At 42.9% G+C, this 20,929-nt stretch overlaps 2 protein-coding genes across 2 annotated transcripts in view; both read right to left on the bottom strand.

The window, feature by feature from the left end:
* The window catches only part of LOC101850379 (alpha-mannosidase 2C1), a 97,529-nt gene that overhangs the window by 72,397 nt on the left and 4,203 nt on the right, over positions 1-20,929 (bottom strand). The window contains exons 2-7 of the mRNA XM_005089523.3: positions 8,503-8,630; positions 7,448-7,579; positions 6,345-6,468; positions 5,620-5,681; positions 4,525-4,702; positions 3,824-3,921 (exon numbers count right to left, since the gene is read on the bottom strand). Of these exons, the coding sequence (XP_005089580.1) occupies positions 3,824-3,921; positions 4,525-4,702; positions 5,620-5,681; positions 6,345-6,468; positions 7,448-7,579; positions 8,503-8,600 (692 nt within the window). The 5' untranslated portion in view covers positions 8,601-8,630. The remainder of the gene's footprint in view (positions 1-3,823; positions 3,922-4,524; positions 4,703-5,619; positions 5,682-6,344; positions 6,469-7,447; positions 7,580-8,502; positions 8,631-20,929) is intronic.
* LOC106011479 lies at positions 8,605-14,784 on the bottom strand (the record flags this gene model as incomplete). The annotated part of the gene is given in 2 exon segments (XM_013081363.1): positions 8,605-8,630; positions 14,168-14,784. Coding segments are annotated over 2 exon segments (643 nt in total), but the record flags the coding sequence as incomplete, so codon positions are not given.

The following is a 20,929-nucleotide window of genomic DNA, read 5'->3' as shown; positions in this document are numbered from 1 at the left end:
GTCTATAATGATCTGTATAAATCTAGATCTTGATTTTCTAGATTCTATTATCTAAGTGAGTCAGACTGGAATGAATCCAAACGATCTGAACAACTGAATTTGTCAACAAAACGATATTCAAAATGGCTGCTCGAGCACGAAACTGAAAGTAGATAATTTAGGTCGTCGTCCTTTTTGGTATTCGCATTTCTACTCAGGTTCCGACAATTATGTCGGAAACGCAGACGTTGGCAGTCGGCACGAAAACGAAAATGCTGAAAAGCCGACGGGAGAAAATGGGGACGCTGGCAGTCGGCCAGGCCTCGCACTTCGCACATTGACTGATACAGGTGGGCCTAGCGATAGCATCGGCCGCCTCGCGGGTCGCGTCGCGATTGTCGGATTTCAGACGATTGTCGGCAAACATGCAGGTCTAACTTTTCACGCCACGAAATGCCTAAGATCTTGCGGCAGCATCTGAGATGGAAAATGTCGAGGCGCTTTTCTTGTCTGCTGTACAAGGTCCATGTTCCAGATCCATAAAGGAGTGTGCTGAGGACACATGCTTCGTAAATCTTGATCTTTGTTTTGATGGTTAATCTTTTGTTTTCCCATGCTCGTTTTGTCAGCCTTCCAAAAGTTGCTGCTGCTTTCCCTATCCTGGTGTTGATCTCATAATCAAGTGATGTAGTAGAGCTGATGGTAGACCCCAGGTACCAGAACTTGTCCACTGTCCCAAGTTCCTAGTCGTTCAGCCATATATGGCTCTGCTCTGCACCTTCTTGAGTAAGGATGACTGTTTTCTTAACACTGATGACCAAGCTAAAGACCTTGCATGCTGTTGATAGGCGGTCCATCATTGTTTGAAGGATTGATTCACTGTGAGCAACAAGAGCAGCATCATCGGCGAAGAGAAGGTTTCGTACTGTTGTTTTGTTGATCTTGGTCTTGGCCTTGAGTCGAGCAAGATTGAAGAGCGACCCATCAGTTCTCCAGTGGAGGAAGACATCCCGTGGTGACTCTTTATATGCGTGTTGCAGTAAGACAGCAAAATAAGTGCTAAAAAGGGTTGGTGCTAAGACACAACCTTGCTTTACTTCGCTATTGATGTTGAAACTGTTTGATGTTGAACCTTCAAACTGAATGGTGGCCTTCATATCTTCGTGGAATGAGATGATGAGCTGTAGCAGTATTGGGGGACAACCAATTTTTCCAAGCACCATGTACAGTCCTGATCTACCGACTGTATCAAAAGCCTTTGTCAGATCGATGAACGCAGTATGTAATGGCAGTTGTTGCTCCCTGCATTTTTCTTGTAGCTGACGAATAGAAAAGATCATGTCCATTGTTGAGCGGTTTGATCTGAAACCGCATTGGCTCTCTGGTAGGACTCTTTCTGCTAGTTTCGGAAGTCGCTTCAGGATGGTCCTAGCGAAAGCTTTTCCAGTGATGCTTAGCAGTGAGATACCTCTGTAGTTGATGCAATTTCCTTTGTCCCCTTTGTTTTTGTAGAGTGTGGTGATTTTGGCATCTCTCATGTCATGTGGAATTTCTGCTTTCAGCCAACAAGTCGTTAGTAGCTTGTAGAGATATGGGAGGAGGGTCTCTTTGTTCTCTTTCAGCACTTCAGCAGGTATGTTGTCATTTCCTGCTGCTTTCCTGCAAGCGAGTTCATCGATTGCAGAGGAGAGTTTTTCTTCTGTTCGTGTTGACATTTCGGAGAGCTGAGGAATGGCCTCAGGCAGCTGTCTATCAACATGTCGTTCCTTTGAGTATAAGTCTGAATAATGTTCCACCCATCTTTCCATTTGTTTCTTCTTGTCTGTCAGCTGTTCACCAGTCGCAGACTTTAGAGGTGCCACTTTGTTTGCTGTTGGTCCAATAACAACTCTGGTGTTTTCATACATTTTCCTGATATTACCTGTATCGCTGGCCTGTTGGATTTCTGAGCATAAGTTGTCCCAGTACTGATTGGCACACTTTCTGGTTTCTCTTTGAAGGTTGGATTTAGCGGCACGTAGTTGTTGCTTTGTACTCTCTGTTGGATTTGTGTTGTGTTCTATCAGGATCTTACACTTTTTCTCGAGTAGTGGTGCGAGTGTTGATGCACTGGCTTCAACCCAGTCCTCCTTGCAAGGTCTTTCTATTCCAAAAGTAATCGACGCAGAATTATAAATTGTTGATCTCATGCTATTTCACATGTTGTCTGGGGATGAGCTATCTAGATGTTGGAGCTCTTCTTCAACATGTTCTTGAAATTTTGCCTTTAACGCTGGGTCTTTGGTATTTTTTATGTTGATCTTAGGTTTCTTTTGTTTTTCAGCTCTTGGCGCTTTCTTTGTGACTATCTTTGCCTTAACTATAACTAAAAGGTGGTCTGTGTTGCAGTCTGCACTGTAGAAGGATCTTGTTTGCTTTACCATGTTGGCATCTTTCTTTCTGACGATGATGAAGTCAATTTGGTGCCAATGGCCTGATCTTGGATGGCACCAAGAAACCTTGTGTCTGTCCTTGCCATTGTGGAAGGTGTTAGTGATGCAAAGGTTGTTATTTGTGCAGAATTCCAAGAGTCTCTGTCCATTCTCGTTGATTTTTCCCAGCCCAAACGGTCCAAGGCAGGTGGGCCATACTTTATTTTCAGTACCTACTCTTGCATTGAAGTCGCCCATTAGAAACAGTTGGTCTGCTTTTGGGACGTTGTTGATTGCATCCTGAAGTTCCTCGTAAAACTAGTCTTTTTTCTCATTTTCTGTTATTAGGGTTGGGGCGTGATAAAGTGAGCCTTTCCAGTTTTGGTTTCCATTTCCATGACAGTGATATGTTCAGATATACCTTGGGGGGTGCTGATCCTGTTCAGCAATCTGTTGAGTACTGCAAAGCCCACACCATGGATTCTCCTCTCATCTTCCCCAAGTCCCTTCCAGAAGAATGTGTAGTTTCTTTCCCTGAAGGTACCAGAGTTAGCAAGTCTCTTGCAGGGCAGTGATGTCTACATTGAGTTGTGTGAGCTCCCTGTCTATGATTGCTGTCTTTCTGATGTCCTCTGTTTTCTCCAGGTTTGTAGTGTCCAATCCGGTTGTCATTGTTCTAACATTTCAGGTCCCCAGTTTCCATGGGGTTAGTTTTACTCTTTTTTTTACCTGGTGCTGGATTTAACGTCTGCCTTTCAGTTTTTGTCCTAGCTCCATACACCCATAGAAGCAAACAGACGTGGCGGATCAGCACCTTACTGACTGGGGGCTGCCCAGTTTGAGACGGGCGTAGCTGATCAGTGCGACTGAATAGTCACTCCCATCGTCAAAGGTGACCCGTGGCAACATCCTGTTTCGCCAAATAAGGATGTCTTATAACCCGTAAACTGCCACCTCCCCTGTTTTTTCCCTTGCTCGTCACCTCAAGGATGAAGTGTCCTCTCCATAATCATATAAATGCTGTTGTAGCTGTGGGTCTGATCCGCTGTATTTGCTCTTTTGCAGCGTCCTCCCAGAAATCTTGAAATCTTGACTAAGCTAAATGCCTGGGCCTGATTATATGGAGAACGTGCCTTGCCCAATTTGCACGAGCCCCCTCTTGACTTAGCTGATTTAGTCCAAAGGAGAGACAAAGTCAATACATTTGGAACCAGTAAAGATGCAGGGGCTGCCAGAAGATAGTTCGGATCGTTCCTCCCTGTCGACTGCCTTAGGGGCCCTCCCTCCGGATTTGTTTAGGGTTTACCCCCATAACCTTTCATACTCCCATATGCACCTACAAAGCAGTAGGAACAGCTGCAGGTAGTACCATCTACTGTCATTATGGTAGCAGCACTAATCTATAGTAACCTTGTGTAATCTGAACAACCTACACTTCCAAAGTACTCCTGTCCTCAAAGTCTATGGTATTGATCATGTTGTTGACAGTGTACAGAGCTTGGAAGCCTCTCTGATTTGTGTCAGGAAGTTCCTAAAAAAAAAAGTGAAAAATACGGTCAAATCTATAGTAAAAGACAAATACTCCGAAAAGATAATAGTCATTAAAAGCAATGAAAAGCATATCTACAGACAGTAGAAGTAAAAGGACAAGAATCATAAAGGAATATGTCACAAGTTTATGGGCTGAAAATCAATCAATGTTGGTGCACATATAATGAATGCATATATATATATAGCAATATAAATTGATCAATTTTATAGCTAATGCTAATAACAATCACTTCAAAGTCTTACGGTTATATTCATTTTCACTAAATTTAGCCCCTGCTAAAAAAAAGTTATTTCAAGGCATAAACCAGGCCCAATGAACCAGATCTCATTTTGCTGGATTTTCAAGGTACAAAAAAAAAATTACAGTGCACAGGATCCGTTCTTAGAGAGAATTTCAGTACGAAAAAGATGCTGACAGCTGATTACAATGATTAACAGGAGAAATGAGATAAATGTATACATGTTTTCCACCCACAAGACATGACCTCTTAAAAGCTCAGTCATCCGACCAAAAAACAAATAACATCAACCTATAGCACAGCCATGTAAAAATAGCTGATTAAACAAAAACACCTGAACAAACCTTCGCAATATCATGCAAAACTTCCACGTCAAGTATTAGCTCATGAATGTCTCTGTCAAAAAGTCCAATCTCTGCCTGGGAGATCGTGTACAGTTTGTTGGCATCTTCTTCCCGCTGGGTGGCCCCACAGCCAATTCCAAACCGAGTGTTACAAACCATCTCTAAGTAAATAGTGAACCTGTCCGACAGACAAAGAGAGATAAAATGAAAAGATTTTGCTCTTCACAATTTTAGTTTATCAATCTATTCAAAGTTTTAAGTTTATCTTCACAGCCCAGAAATAGGTGAGGGTGTACATTTTGAGAAACATAGAGCAAACATTGCATATATCTCTTTGTGGTAAATATTCGTTCTAATTAATGTCCAACAAGTACTTTTGTTTATTAATAAACAGATTTATAACCATGTAATGCATTGAGCCAGGGCTCACTAATAACCTCATAATTTAAGCACCTTTCAAAGTAGATTGCAAATATTTTACACCTCTACTGACATGACATCAATCACATAGGTAGTAAGCTGATTCAACTCCACCATCCCACCCACCTTCAACCACAAGAAAAAGGATACGGCTGCTACATTCAAATACAAAATCTAAACAGAAAGATGGAGATTTGGTAGAATATCTTCCAAAGATGACAACTGAACTTTTGTATTCATTGCAAAAACTTGAAGCATTATTCCACTGATTTAACCGTCATGGACACAAATAATTTTAACCGTAACTTTCTGTACAGGCTTGCTGAAAGTTCAAACCAATACCCCATCCCATTCTAGTGGGACAAATGCTTTCATTTTTCAATGTAGGTATTTTTCAATGCCCCCCCCCCCCATCACCATAATTTAGGTAATTTAAGAGGCGGTCTTTGACCCTGCTTGCCAGGTCCAACTCGCGCTGAGAGGGATATAACGTCTCTGCAGAAAGACTAAGATACACAATAAAAACTCTCTCAACATGGGAATCAAACTCAGGTCTTTTGCATTTTATGGTGAAGCACCTTACTACTACTCCACAGACACCAAGTCCACCAGGACAGTAGATTCACAAATAAAATTAAACTGACATATTTAAAACATCATAAACAAAGGACTTACTCAAGTTCTGTGGCACAGGAACACAGAGGGAAACTTGTCCTTCCATTGTCACCACTTAGACCCTGAGGAGATGGCATAGAATAAAACTTGTAAAAAAAAGATTGACTTGTGAAACAGTGGAATCAAGTGCTCGTCAATTTTTTGCCATAAGGAGTTACTGGTATTATCTTTAAACTTGTTCATTTGTCTTGCTTTTGATGAAAAGAATACCCATGTATCTTTTATAGAACTTGAGATATTTGTGATTGAAAGAGATGGTTTCAGAGGTAAAATACATTTTCTGTGCCTTCAATAATTTTTCTAAAGTAAAATCCCCCCAACCAGAACCGTGTCTGTAAATGGACATATAAGATGTTTACCCCCCAAAAAAAAGTTTTTAAAAAATTGCCACAACGGCTTTAAAATGCAGTTTTTTTCAAGTTCATTATTTTGACTACACACATTTTTTAAAAGGATATGTTGATGAGTATAAAAGTGCTTACTTACTGAAATATTTTGGTCGGTTTTAGTTTATTTAGTTATAACATTGTGCACAAGCAGGGGCAGGTATGCATGTATAAACATGTGTGTGTGTGTGTGTGTGTGTGTGTGTGTGTGTGTGTGTGTGTGTGTGTGCGTGCGCGTGCATGTGTGTGTGCATGTGTGGTTGTGTGCAATCATGTGTGCATGCTTGCATGTATGTGTATGTTATGTTTAAAATCTTCCACAGCTTAATCAACACCAACCTGCATAGGCTCTCCCTGAACAAACACAAGAGCTTCACTTAAAGAGTTCCACAACAAATGGACTTCCTTGCCCTTCCAGGCTGGAGGAATGCTGATGGTCAGGGCAAACCAATGGGTACTCCATCTGTTCAATTAAGGAACATAAAAATAAACAAATCGCATGTCACATTTTGACAATATAACACTATGGATTTTTAATTACGTGTCCCTTCAAGTAAGTGAAAACAGTATCCGCCTAGTTGCTCTGATACCAGAATTACAGTAAGTTGGGAAGTTACAAACATAGAGTCACGAGAAAATCAAGATTTTGACTTATCTCTCTATACAGCTGAATGTTACGTACTACCCATTTCGTCTGTTGCCGGATTGATAACAACAACAACAAATGCAACTACAACAACAACCCATTTCGTCACATTGTGCAGTCACAGTTGCCTTTTACAGTTAAGTACACTTTCCGTCTTAAGGTTCACAACACTTCTGCATAACTCCAATGGTCAGTCTATTCATATTTATTCCTCCATCATATTCACCTGGAAGATACAGAGGGCTATCATAGTATATTCACACACATCGTCGCTGGCAAAACAAAAGTGTGAAATTCCAATATTTTTTACTCACCTTGAAAAGCAGGGTCATGTGGAGTCCTTTATTTTTTTTTGGATAGTAAAGACATTTTTGTCTCTGTTTAATGCCCACAACCCATAAAAAAAACTACAACATGGCAGGGAATGGAACTTAAGATCTCCTGATAGAGAGTATTCCACTTCACATTCTTTTCAACATATTTTGCTTATATTTAACCTACAAATAATATGTGGACGTCTACATAAGGCAGAATAAAACAAAGAAATTGCTGGAAAATGCTCTTTGATTCATAAACAACAAGTCAGCATTTTATACATGTATAAAAACCATTTTTAGTCTTTACACCCTTCAATTATTTTAGTAGTAAAAATGTTGTAAGCACAACAGTGAAAATTTTAAAAAACTGTTTGCATGTTAATATTGAGAAATCGCCAAAGCACTTAAACTGTTCTTTGAGGACAGAAAACAGCAGCATCATAATATTATGTTCCCATAACAAACAGTCAGTTACTCACACAGGTCCAAAGCTGTCTCCAACAGCACATGGGCTGAATGAGTATTTTCCATTTAACACATCCCGGTATGGGATTCGGTCCTGAACAGCACAGTGTTTCAATTCCTTTAGCGGGGCTTTAGCTGGATAGACTCTGCTCACAAAGGAAAAATTGAAGCATTGAAAAAGTCACTGAAAACAGCAGACCCTGCAGTTGACACATTTGGTTTTTGATATTTGAGCACCAACTACTGAGATAATTGCATAATCAATGAACACCATATTTATCCATTTCATGGAGGGATTTGTCAGAGATGAGGTAGGAAGAAGGTGGTGGCGATGGATTAGACATACTCTCAGGAAATGTGGCATCTGCATAACAAACAAAGTGTTGGACTGGAATCCACAGGGTAAAAGACCAAAGGGAAGACCGTGAAGAACCAGGAGAAGAATCACAGAAACTGACGTACATAAAAGTGGGAAGACAAGGAATAACATCAAGAGGCTAGTCTAGGATCGAGAAAGGTGGAAAGTGTTTGTTCATGGCCTGTACCCTGGTGTAGGGTGAGAAAGGCAAAGTTGATGATGATGGAGGAATTATCTGTGATAGTCAAGTTTTAATTTGATTACACAAGAAAAATAGGTGGCCTTTTCTTTCTAATTTTACCTCAGACACGAGACGATCCCCACACCTTTAACTGTAAATATCTCAACTTTTTTAAAAAGATAGATAGTTGTTTTTTTTCATCAAAAGCAAAACAAATGAACAAGTTTTAATATGATACCAATAACTCCATATGACCAAAAACTGACAAGCCCCTGATTCCATTACAAATGTTATGACACAGGACAAAATATTCTTCTGTCATTCTCACTGAAATTATAAAAACACACCTAGTGCTAAATTGTAAACCAAATATAAATTTGTTTATTTACAGATTTATGCAAATTTTTATTCATGATGAAAGGAGAAGAAAGAGGAGAGTCAACAGCTCTATAAATTGGATACAATTTACATAAATAAAACAAAAAGGGCTTTATGTAACAAGAACTACAAATATTTTTCTGAAGTCTCACCTGTTACGTAGATTAATATCAGTGAAATAATGCTCTGATATAAATTTTTCTGCTCTCTCAAGAGTTGTCCTCTTATGTTTAAATGGTACATGCTCCATGACTCTAATTCCCGCTAAGTAACTGTGAGGCTGAAAAACAGAAGCAAAACAATGACTAATGGACTAAGCATAAAAGTGACTCTTACCAGTATTACAACAGTTCAGAGACTGATTACCCTCCCAGGGCAGTGCCACTGACTGAAGTGTCTTTAGGCCATTCCCAAAGGGGGGACATTTCTTGTTCATGCACAATAGAATTGTAAATGGGCTAATTCATCAATGTCATGCTCATAGCAGTGCCTGATCTACAACAGGGAACTGCTGCTTTTTCTTTCCTAATCCTTACTATCGGCATTTTTCCTCTACTTCTTTTGTATGTTTGTCACACTCTTGTGATCCACTCTTTTCGGGGTGCCTTGATAGTCGAAGCTGACTTTGTGCTGTTGAAACTAGAGACGTGAGCAGAGTAAGTCTGATTCCCTGTAAGGACTTCTCTGTTGACATCCACCCCTTGGCGCTCATATGACCTTTTGCAGTTGGGGGTGGGGGGGGGGGGGGAGGGTTAAAGAATCTTAGAGAACAGTCCTGAAAATCATAAGGGGTTATAAACTGCTCTATTGGACTGGCAGGCTATGAAAAAAAAAGCGGGGCTATAATATGGTAGTATTGTGGTTAGTGAATTATTTAAACTCAAAATAAATAATATCAAGCAAGTATCAGTGACACTAGGTTCGAATGGGCGATCACTGGGGCGTGTCCTTGAGCTAGACACTATAACTTATAACCCTAGCTGCAGTGAATAGTTTGACCCCCAAATCAGTGCACCTGTGTGTGGGAGTGAAAGTAAAACCGTACCATATTTTCATTAGGCCTACCTTAATAGTAGTAGTAGTATAAGGTTTTACGGCGCTCGCAACTGCTAAGGTCATATGAGCGCGCGAAACACAAGTTGTTCACCTCTGCGAAAGTTCACTTCACGACTGGTAACTAGTTTACTTTAAAATGCTAAAAAGTTAAAATATTCAAATTCGGTGTAAATACATTTGTGATCTAAAACAACTTTTAAGTAACAATAAAAATTTTAAATAATATCAGATTCACTTTACAACTTGCCATAAAGGCCAATGGCCTTTATAAAATTTAAAATTCTGCTGGGAACAACGACGGAGAAAATATCCTGCAATTTCTTGCATTTATAATATTTCCTTCGGATCTCTCCAAAGTCTAGACATTCTGTTAAAATGTGTCTAATGGTAAAATCTGTGTCGCATCCGACACAGAACGGCTTCTCCTCTCCCTGCAGGAGGTATTTGTGAGTCAGGGCCGTGTGTCCGATGCGCAATCGAGTAAAAATGACTTCGTCTCTTCTGGAGAGATCCGAAGGATTTCGCTGTTCTAGTCTGGGTTTAATTTCGTATAATTTATTATTTTTCTGGTTTTCCCAGTGGCTCTCCCACAGACTGGAGGTGTACTTTTTGACTTTATTTCTAAAGTCAGTCTGTGGGAGAGTGTTTGTCGTTGATCCCAGCAGAAGGGATGAGGCTTTCTTCGCCAGGTCGTCTACCTGCTCGTTTCCTCGGATGCCCACATGGCTTGGGATCCATGCGAACATGATGTTTTTTCCTGTTTCGGATAGTGTATGGATTTTCTGTTGTAGCCTAACTATTTTTGGGTGTAAGAGTGTGTAGTTTGTGAGTGAGGTGATGCAAGACAGAGAGTCAGAAAGGATAAGGAAAGATTTGTTAGGAGAATTTTCTACAGAGTCCAGTGCCATGTCAATGGCAGTGGCCTCCGCAGTGAAAATGGAGGCTTCAGGATGGAGTCTCCTCTGGTGTGTATTGTTGGGAGATAGGGCTGCGGCGCCCACTTCATTGTCTTTTTTGGAGCCATCCGTGAAGATGAGCTCCGCACCGGGGTATTTATCTATTAGTTTTTTGTATTCTGCTTGAAAAGTTTTGGTGTTTGTGCTTTCTTTGTTGTGTGTGGTCAGCTGTAAATCTACTTTTGCCTTGGTGAGGTGCCACGGAGGGAGGTCGGGGAAAAGAATTTGTTGGATGTCTTGTTTGGAAAAGTGTAAGTTTTTGAGGTCCTCGAGGATTCTGAGGCCGAAAGGTTTGATGAGTTTTTCGTTGTTTTGGAATCTGTTTCTGGTTTCTGGATTTGTTTGAAAAATGCTGTTGTGCGCTGGATTTTCCGGTGTTGAGCTCTGTTTAACTGCGTATTGTAGTGAGAGTTGTGTGCGTCTGAGTGAGAGTGGTGGAATGTTGGCCTCGGCCTGTAGGCTCTCCACCGGAGAAGTGCGGAAAGCCCCCAGAGCGAGGCGGAGTCCTTGGTTCTGTATTGGATCTAGTATTTTTAAGACGTGTGGTTTTGCCGATCCGTAGACTTGACAGCCGTAGTCAAGCCTGGACCGGACAAGGGAGATGTACAAGTGGAGAAGGTGTTTTGAGTCCCCGCCCCACTCCGGATGTGATAGAATTTTCAAAGCGTTTAACGCTTTCTGGCACCTCACACGAAGGTCTTTGATGTGTGGTGTGAATGTAAGTTTTTTGTCAAAAATGACACCGAGGAAACGAGCTTGGTCCTGGACGGGAATCCTTTCCCCGTATAGTGTCAAATCCGGCTGCAGCACACGTCTGCCTGTTCGGCAGAAGTGTACTGCAACCGTCTTTGACGGGGAGAACTTGAAACCGTTGTTGTTTGCCCACGTTTCAAGTTTTTGCAGCTGCGTTTGCAGCTGCCTTTCCATAGATCTCAAATGAGGATTTTTCGATCGGCAGCATATCAAGAAGTCGTCAACGTATAACGAGCTGTCTATGCTGTTCTGGAGGGTTTTCACTATGGAGTTAATTTTAATTTCGAAAAGGAGAGGAGAAAGGATGCTCCCCTGGGGGACTCCTTCCTCCTGTTGGTGGGGGTCTGAAAGGGAGGATCCGACACGAACCTGGAAGGAACGGTTCTTCAGGAAGTTGCCAATGAAGGCAGGGAGGTGACCGCGTATGCCGAGTGCGTGCAGGTCTTGAAGAATGCCGTACTTCCAGGTTGTGTCGAAGGCTTTTTCTAGGTCAAAAAAGATGGCGATCATGTGGCCTCTTTCGGCGAACGTCTCGCGTATAAAGGTCTCCAGGCGGACCAGGTGATCCAGAGTGGATCGGGTTTTCCTGAATCCGCACTGGAGACCGCTCAGCGAGCCCGTCGTTTCCAGAAACCACATGAGTCGCCTGTGAATCATTTTTTCAATTAGTTTGCAGAGACAGCTCGTTAGGGCTATAGGTCTGTAATTGGATGGGTGTGTGTGGTCTTTGTTTGGTTTGGGTATTGGAATGACAGTGGCGAGACGCCAAGACTCCGGAAAGGAGTGCGACCGCCACATGTCGTTGTATATGTGTAGTATGAGTGTGAGTGTTTCTGAGGGTAAGTGTCTAATGATCTTGTTGTGGATGTCATCCGGTCCCGGGGCTGTATCGCCCAGGTCCGAGATGCACGATGTTAATTCGTCTATTGTGAAGTCTGCGTTGTAGGTTTCAGTGTTGTTTGAGTGGAAGTTTAGGTGTTGTTTTTCTCTGTTAGTTTTGACGTTTTGAAAAGTGGTGTTGTAGTTTGCTTGGGATGAGTTTTTGGCTAGAGATGTAGCTATTGTGTTTGCAATGTCTACTTGTGTTTCAGCTGTTGTTCCATCCGGCCTCTGGACGTGCCGAATGGTGTCTGTGCGTCTACCTGAGAATTTTTTAGCAATTTGGAAAACTTGATTGAGTGGTGTCTGGCTGTTGATTTTGGAGATGTATTTTTGGAATGATTGTCTTTTGCTCTCCCTGAGGCATCTACGTGCCTCAGCTCGAGCCTTTAAATAAAGTATCTTATTTTCTATGGTGGTGTTGTTGACGGCTCTTCGATACGCTGCCTTCTTTTTCTTTACTGCGTCCTCACATTCCCAAGAGAACCAGACCTTGTTCCTCCGGGGTTTTGTTTTTGTTTTTGGAATGTGATTGTGGCATATTTCTAAGAGTTTTTCGTGAAATTTATTGTAGTTGTGGTCGAAATTGGGATTAAGAATCTTGGAACATTGATTGGCAAACCCGTCCCAGTCGGCTTTTTTGAAGTTGAAGCGTTCTGGGATCGGGTCGTTTTGGAGGCTATTGTTTTTGAGGAGAATTGGGAAATGGTCCGTACGGTCATCCAGCACAGACCACTCAAGATCTGGGACTAGTTCAGGGGTACAAAAAGTAAGGTCAAGGGATGAAGTGCCATAAGTGGCTCTGTTTCTGAAAGTTGGGGATTTATCATTTAAGAGACAGATGTTATTTTGAAATAAAAAGTTTTCTATTATTTTACCTTTCTGGTCTATAGGTTTGTCTCCCCAAAGGGGGCTGTGGGCATTGAAATCACCTAGTAAAATAAAGGGTTTTGGGAGCTGGGACTTTAATTCATTTAGTTGGGTTATTTTGAGGGGGTAATTTGGTGGGATGTAAACTGAGCAGATCGTGATTGGTCTGTGCAGGGTGACCCGTACGGCAATAGCCTGGAGGGTCGTCTTAAGATGTACTTGTCTGTGGAGTGTGTGGTTGTCGGTGTAGATGGTGGTACCACCGGAAGCAATCTGGTTCTCCGTGTGAATGTGATGGTACGCAATAAATCCTCTTAAGTCTATGGTTGAAGCCGGGGCGAATTTTGTTTCTTGAATACAGGCCACCCGTGGGCACAGTGTGGCCTGTAAATGTTGCAATTCTGCAATGGAAGGTCGGATTCCGCCGGCATTCCATTGCAGGACCGCCATTATGAATTTTTACTTTTTGATTTGGAGCACTTAGGCCCCGGCTTCGAAGAAGCACTCTGACTCCTCCTTACGGGGGAGGCAGAGTGTTTTCTAGGTTGCCGTCCTGGATTGGACGGCGGTCTAGTGGGGGATTTGGAGGAGTGACAGACTCCGCCCTTCCCGGGTTCAGGCCGGGGAGGGGGGTCGGAGATGTCTTCCTCCATAGGCAGGGGTTTGTCTGCTGGAGGGGTAGGGGGAGGTGGAGCAGACCGAGGGGGCTGGGAAGGGGGGGGAGGGTTCACCTCACACTCCATCAGAGGGATGGGCTGTGGGGTGGAAGAAGAAGAAACAGAAGAAGAAGAAGAAAAAGTGATAGAAGAGGGGTGAGGGGTAGAAGAGGGGGTGGAGGAAGAGTCCTCCCCATCCTCCCCTAGAGCCCCATAGCGGTTAGAAAGAGGCACCTCAAAGGTGGGTACCACAGGGGTAGAAAGGACCTTCTTTGACTTTATAGAGATTCGCTTGTCGATTGCCGGCTGTGGGAAGTCGGCAGTGGAGGTACTGATCGACTTCATGACAGGCCGGAGTACTTTCGCATATGTCCGGCCAGGGACCGGGGTCACGACTGGCGGACAGACAGCTTTACGGGCCTCCTTGAAGGAACAGCCATTTCGCGCCTTGTGTTCTTGTATTGCGCGTTCTTGGAGCCAAGTCGGGCACTCCTTGCTGAAAGCTGTGTGCTGGCCGTGGCAATTGGGGCAACAAGGACTAGCCTTGCATTCCTTCTCAGGATGCCCGGTCTTGCCACAACGAGGACACACGGCTGCGTGACGGCATCGTGACTGGCTATGGCCGAACTTCTGACACTTGAAACAGCGCAGAGGGTTCGGCACATAGGGTCGTACTTCGAGTACCAAGTAAGATGCCCGAACGGTGGCTGGAGGGCGACACGAATCGAAAGTTAGAATGATCGTGTTCGTTTCGAGTGTGGTCTCCCCCCGCCGAAGAGTAATCCGGCGGGCTTCGACCACACCTTCGCAATTTGCCACAATTTCCTCGTTGGAGCAGCCCTTCAGCTCATGGCTGCGGACCACGCCTTTCGATCGGTTGAATTTCTGGTGTCGCTCGGATACACAAGGAACACCGCCGAAGGTCGTGATTTTTTCCATTTTGGCCAGTTCTTTTTCCGATGCGCATTTGACGAGGAGAGCACCAGAGGACAGTTTCTGAACATTCGTTGGAATGTACCCTAGAACTTGTCTTAGTGCTTCTCCTGTCTTAAACAGGTTAAGATCTGTAATTTTCTTCTGCGCATCGGTGCTGCAGATGGTCAAGTACGGTTGCCTCAGAAGCTCCCCGGGAGAAGGGAGAAAAGAGGCGTCCGTAAAGGTCCTTTTACCTGTGGAGGTTGATGATAGTTTGCTCGGTCCGGCGGCCGCACCCGCTTCCGCGAACCGAGACTTCTTTCCGTTGGGAGCTGGGGAAGGGTCTTTTGTTTGTTTGGAATCCATATGATGTGTGATGTTGGTTCAGCTCCGGGGCTCCCCACCCGCCATCGAGCCCAACAAGGGGGCACATTGCTCGGATAGCCAGAGCCGTGCCAGGGCTACCCCGGAGTTATACTCTTTCCGAGAGTGTGCAAGACCCTCCCGTCAAGATTGACCCAGGGTCTGAATGGGTTTCAGCTCCCAACCGATTGAGTGGCATGGGCCGTGCCACCCTCCCGTCTAAGAGGAAAACCTGGGCCAAAGAGGTGTGTTGGTGAGGGACAGTCCGTGGACTGATCTCACCTCAACCGCCAGGTGCCCGGTTTCCCTCCGCACGGGTCGCACCTCACGGTCGACAAGGCGCCCACTCTGTGGGATGGGTGACCTCTCTTTTTTGCTGCACATGAGGTCAGCTGTGGGGGAAAAGATAGAAGAAGAAAGAAAGAAGGAAGGAGAAGAGGAAGATACACCAAAGTAGGTGTCGCATCCGGGTCCCAGAGGGTTGGGGTCCGTGCGCGACACCTCGTTTTTGAAGGGGTTGCACCTCCTGCTAACGAAGCAGTGGGTCTATTTATATCCCTCCGACCCACTGGGGGTAATTTGGGGTCTATTCTTTGCTGGACCGGACCTTCGGTCGACAGAACGGAAAGAAAGATAGATGGATAGAAGACATAGCAAGAGCGGACAAAAGATGCCACCCCTACGTCAGAGAGCTAGTGACGTACGAGTGGCATCCCACCAGTGGGGGGGTTACACCCCCTGTCGATGGGACAGCCAACTATTTTTATTTTATTCCCCGGTCAGCTCGGGGAAGGACGAAAGAAGAAGGAAGAAAGACGATAGAAGACAGACGATACACCAAAGTAAGTGTCGCCCATGTGCACCCGAGCGTAGATGTCCATGGGCGACAAATCGCCAGTGGAGGGGTTGCACCTCCTGCTGGCGGAGCAGTGGGTCTATTTATATCCCCCCGACCCACTGGGGGTACTACCTTAATAGTTAGTTTGTCATTATTAATAGGGAGTGTATACAGACCCGGTAACCGGGAAGAAAGTCACAAAGTATACAGACCCGGTAGGGGAACTCTTTTGTGATTTCGGAAACTTTCAGCACCCTCTTGGCTCAGGGTAGAACTAGGTTCTTCTAGATCTATGGCCTAGGTCTAGATCTAGACAGACAGATATAAATCATTGATCTAGTTTCGAGGCTAGCCTAGATCTAGACTGTAGATCTAGATCTAGATTCTAGATCTAAAACTAAATGAAGATTGCGGATGTCTTTTCGATGAACGATCGTTTTTCCCCTGTTTTGGAGTTAGAGGAATCACAATTTGAAGAAAAGAACAATGTCATAATTTCAATCGAACAGTCTCTCTCTCTCTCTCTCTCTCTCTGTATCGCTCGCATTCTTTTTTTCTTTGTTTGTCTCTGTCTTTCGTTCCTTCCTGCCAACTGGCAGACATGTCATATTATATACATTTTGCTAGCACTTCCCCCTGCGCGCTCTCTCTCTCTCTCTCTCTCTCTCTCTTTAACTCACACACACACACACACACACACACACACACACACACACAATACCGGGTCTGGGTGCTGAAACCCTCCGAAATCACAAAAGAGTTCCCCTATCGGGTCTGTATACTTTGTGACTTTGTTCCCGGTTACCGGGTCTGTATACACTTCGTTATTAATATTATTTATAGGATCAGAATATGGGTCTACACTAATTAACTTACTACAACACACTGTACTATGCTCAGCTGAGAATCGTCCAATGAAAATAATTGCCATTGAGCATGCATAGTGGTGAACATGAACATGATAGTAGTACTTGCCATTACTTTTAGAAGCGTCTATTGTGGAAAGCTACTAAACCATACACTTAACTGTAAAAATACCAAACATAAATAAATCATATACAGAACTAATTTAAACCTTGATCTCGTCTCATGTCTTTTCAACGGCTACCTATATTCTCACCCCTGGTGAGAATAACCCATGATCCGCTATTCTCACCCCCCTGCCCCCCCCCCCCCCTCAACACCCTGGACATTGACAGTGGTGTTGATCTATATTTTTTTAATGTAATAGTTGGACCGCGGTTCGGCCTGCTTCAAGCGTTCCATTCTACGAAACTAAGGAGCGCTCTTACAGAATAAAAGTTCGGATATGGATATTGAAAATTACGATGCAGACTTTTGAAACAGATATAATAATAGGATCATCTTAACCAGATCTTTGCTTAATTAAATCTTTAATGAACAACAAACAGAATAATAATAATATAAAAACATTTTTCGCCTCTCCAGTAAAAACATGTCTCACTACCGACGCTACTGCCCCGGATGTGAGACCGGCCGCACCCTTCGCTGTTTACACACTTAACGATGGCATCGCAGGCCTCTTGCCTGCACACAACGAAATGTGGTTCAAGGAACAGAGAGCCTGTACCGACCGTAACGAGACACGAGCACGAGACTATGCTCTTGCACGGCGGTAGAAGGGTTGTAAATTATTCAGACCAAATGGGTCTGGGCATTAAATCTTCTTAAAATAGTTTAATCATTATAAATTAACTTTTCTTCACTTTCATTTTTTTCTTCTATATTCTTTCTTTTGTTCTTGCCTCTCCTTTCTCCTTTCCCCTTCTTCTTGAACATTTGGAGTTTGGAGCCAAAAAAGACCCAGAGAGCCAAATGAAATTCTACGGGCCAGACGTGATCCAAAAGAGCCAAATTTCTAGGATTTGGCTCTAAACTGACAACCTTAACTGTTACACGATCCTGAGGAGCATCAGCCCTGACACCCCCCCTAAGCCTAAGTAATTCCGGTAATCTCAGCCCTGATATCCCTCTAGGGTTATTTCTGGTAAAACGAAGGGGTGAGAATAGCAAGGAGACATAGGTTTCTCACAAATAACCACTTCCCTTTTCAACAGCCCTTTGAAATAGCTGCACTGAATTTCAGAATTGCTAATTAATTGGACTGGATTTATGACTAGATCTAGAGTCTAGATGTAGATCTAGATATTATCTAGATCTAGTAGATCTAGCCGAAGTTAAACAAGAGTATATTTAATTTTTTCGTTTTAAAATATATAATAATACTTTAAGGCTTCAGATTTTTTCAGCCTCGCTGAGACTGTCATTGTATTGTACTGTCTTCTACACTACACTACTCAGTCTGCTGTCTCTTACTTCTGTGTTTAATTTGTCTTCCTGAAATACCTGCTTCTAACATATTCTAGATTTATATTCTCGATCTAGAATCTAGATCTAAAAGCTGTGTATAGAACTCGGAATGGTAGATAAGCAAAATCTTTTATGTTTTTTTTTGGCCGGCACTATTACTCCGAACGTTCGGGAAAATAAAGCTAGGCACTATTTCTCCGAACGTTCGGGAAAATAAAGATGGGCACTATTTCTCCGAACGTTCGGGAAAATAAAGCTAGGCACTATTTCTCCGAACGTTCGGGAAAATAAAGCTGGGCACTATTTCTCCGAACACTCTGAAATCTCATCCTTTCTCGCAAAATTCGGATATTATATAGATCTTTAATTATAGTATGGGCCTACCAAAGATTGTTCGTATACAATATGGTTCAAGCGGTCCAAAAAATGTCCTCAGTAAATATTTATATAAAGAAATGCTACAGTTCCAGACAGTTTTTCGCTACAGATATAATATGGCGTGTTGCCTATGAAGGGTACTGCTCTTAAACGTAATGTGTTGTGTTCACTCGTGTGCTGTCTAGATCTAGATCTAGATCTACGGAGGGTTATTGATAACGACACATAGAACTGCTGCGACCAATGTACTGACACTGGCAAAGCCCCTTAATGTGTATGATTCCATAATTTACATGTAATATCCTGTACTTTTTAAAAAAAATTACGCACATTTAGGGTTAAAACAGCCGATCTTCTTCGGACAGGTGGACACTCGCCCTTATTTTTTAATGTTTATTGTTGTTTATGGGCTGTTCTAATTTTGATTTCTTTCTGTTGTGAAACCTTTCTTTTTCACGTTTTTACACTCATCTAAAAATCTCTAGACTAGCTCTTGAAAATTGAAATAGATATATATAGACCCAAAAATTTGCTCCTGTGTGTGTGTGTGTGTGTGTGTGTGTGTGTGTGCATGTGTGAGTGTGTCTGTGTGTGGTAGTAAGTGGAGAGTGAGGAGTGTGTGTGTGTGTGTTTGTTTTTTAGGCTTTATTTCAGCCTTTATTCAGTAACAGTTCAAAGTATACAAAATAGAAACACAGGATCCATTCACTCCAGGGCTCATGAGTTATTCGTCTCTTTCAGTTTCACTCATTCATTCAATTCCCATGTTCTCTCCCGCGGCTCATCCCTGTCCGCATGACTTTCATACCCCATCCCCTCCCTCCAGGCACACACAAAGAAAATCTCACTCATTCCCTTGCACCCTGCGAACCATGGACAATAATATAGGCAAAACACTGCCTGAGCTGCATTCCTTTCTTTCGTGAGCTGTGGACCAGGCCAGAGGGGTCGGTGTCGTCGTCTTGTAGTTGCTGTCGCCTGTGGACACTCTCGCACATTCTTCCTTTCACCCGCTCTTTCACTCACACTGTCTCTCCATCCACAGCTCAGTTCGTCATACGTTCAAAAGTTGCCCACTGGTTATGTTTAGTTAGTGTGTGTACATGTGCATGATGGTGGTGTGTGTGTGGTGGGTGTTACTGAAGGTTGTCTGTAGGCGGGCTTGTCATGCGGTGTTCCTTCCCAGATCAGAGGCAGAATGAAAGTTGGCGCCGAACTCTCGCAATAAATAGGCAAAAAATCACGAGACCGGAAGCCGGAAACAGTTCGGAGAAATAAAGATCGGCACTATTTCTCCGAACGTTCTGAGAAATAGTCACTTCGGGTTTTTTTTGGTTAGCACTATTTGCAACGCCGCGTTCTGAATAGCTCCCGTGCTATTTGCAACGCCGCGTTCTGAATAGCTCCCGTGCTATTTGCAACGCCGCGTTCTGAATAGCTCCAGTGCTATTTGAAACGCCAGTACTAAAATCTAGATCTAGATGTAGATCAAGTAGCCATCGTTTCTACATGATAATATTGTAGTTCTGCCTGAATTGTGGAAGCTTTCTCAGTTTTTTTATAAACCTCCTAGGATTTGACTCCTTTTTTATGACGTTGTCTTATTCCAATCAACATTTCGAGGGTAGATCTAGATCTAGAAAAATCTAGATCTAGATTAGATCTAACAATTGTTTCTGACATTGCTTGCACAAAAGTAGACGTCTTTTGTTCATCTCTCATAATCATATGACTTAGAGTTTGAGCAAGTTTAAGTCGAAAGACGCTTGGATAACAATAACAAGACGGTGCAACTCGAACTTTAAGTTAGGCCTAAAGAACGTATACAAGCTGTCTACTGTCTACGTTCTCTAAGTCTAATAATATGTTCAGTGCTTCCAAGCGTGGCATCGAATCCCGGTCCGGAAAGGGTTTTTTTCCCTTCTCCCGAGCCTAAAATTTAAAAAAATTAAAAAATTAGACTCACAGACCAAGGAAAGCCACTACTGAACTTTAACCAGGCCTAAATTGGTAAAAGGAAAAGTATAGGCTATACTAAGGCCTACTTTGTACAGAGCTCCTCTTGGGGACAAAACCAGAATGTGCATGCTTCATCACTATAACATTTAAAACTACAAAGCAACAAGATATAATATGGGAACAATTTGTTGGTCAGTCGAGAAAAGGACAACAACAACAACAAAAAAACAAAAAAAAAGAAAAGAAAAAAACCGTACAGGAACGGGATCGAACCCACGCTAAAAAAATAATGGTTTGACTTCAAGCGCAGACGCGCTGTCACTTCGGCCATCAGAACTTCCGATAACGAAGTGCAGATTAAGCTTGATATTTTACACACGGCGACACGGCGTTTTATTTAGCACTGGCACTAATCGCAACGCGGCGTTGCAAATAGGCACTTCCTTTTTTTTAAGGAAGAGGCTAGCCGTACTTAATGACGGCTAGACTGACCATTTACAAAAAATAGGCCAACTGAATTGTAAATATACATTTTTAGTGTGCAGTACCTAAAGTATTTGTATTTGAGACGAAACCAGGTGCCTTAATGACAGTGCATGTATTTTAAACCTCTTGTTTTCTAATA

Source organism: Aplysia californica, unplaced genomic scaffold (assembly GCF_000002075.1).
Source record: "Aplysia californica isolate F4 #8 unplaced genomic scaffold, AplCal3.0 scaffold00006, whole genome shotgun sequence".
Lineage (NCBI taxonomy): Eukaryota > Metazoa > Mollusca > Gastropoda > Aplysiida > Aplysiidae > Aplysia > Aplysia californica.
The sequence above is the reverse complement of the archived record's forward strand: the minus strand, read 5'-3'. Positions and strand labels throughout refer to the sequence as shown.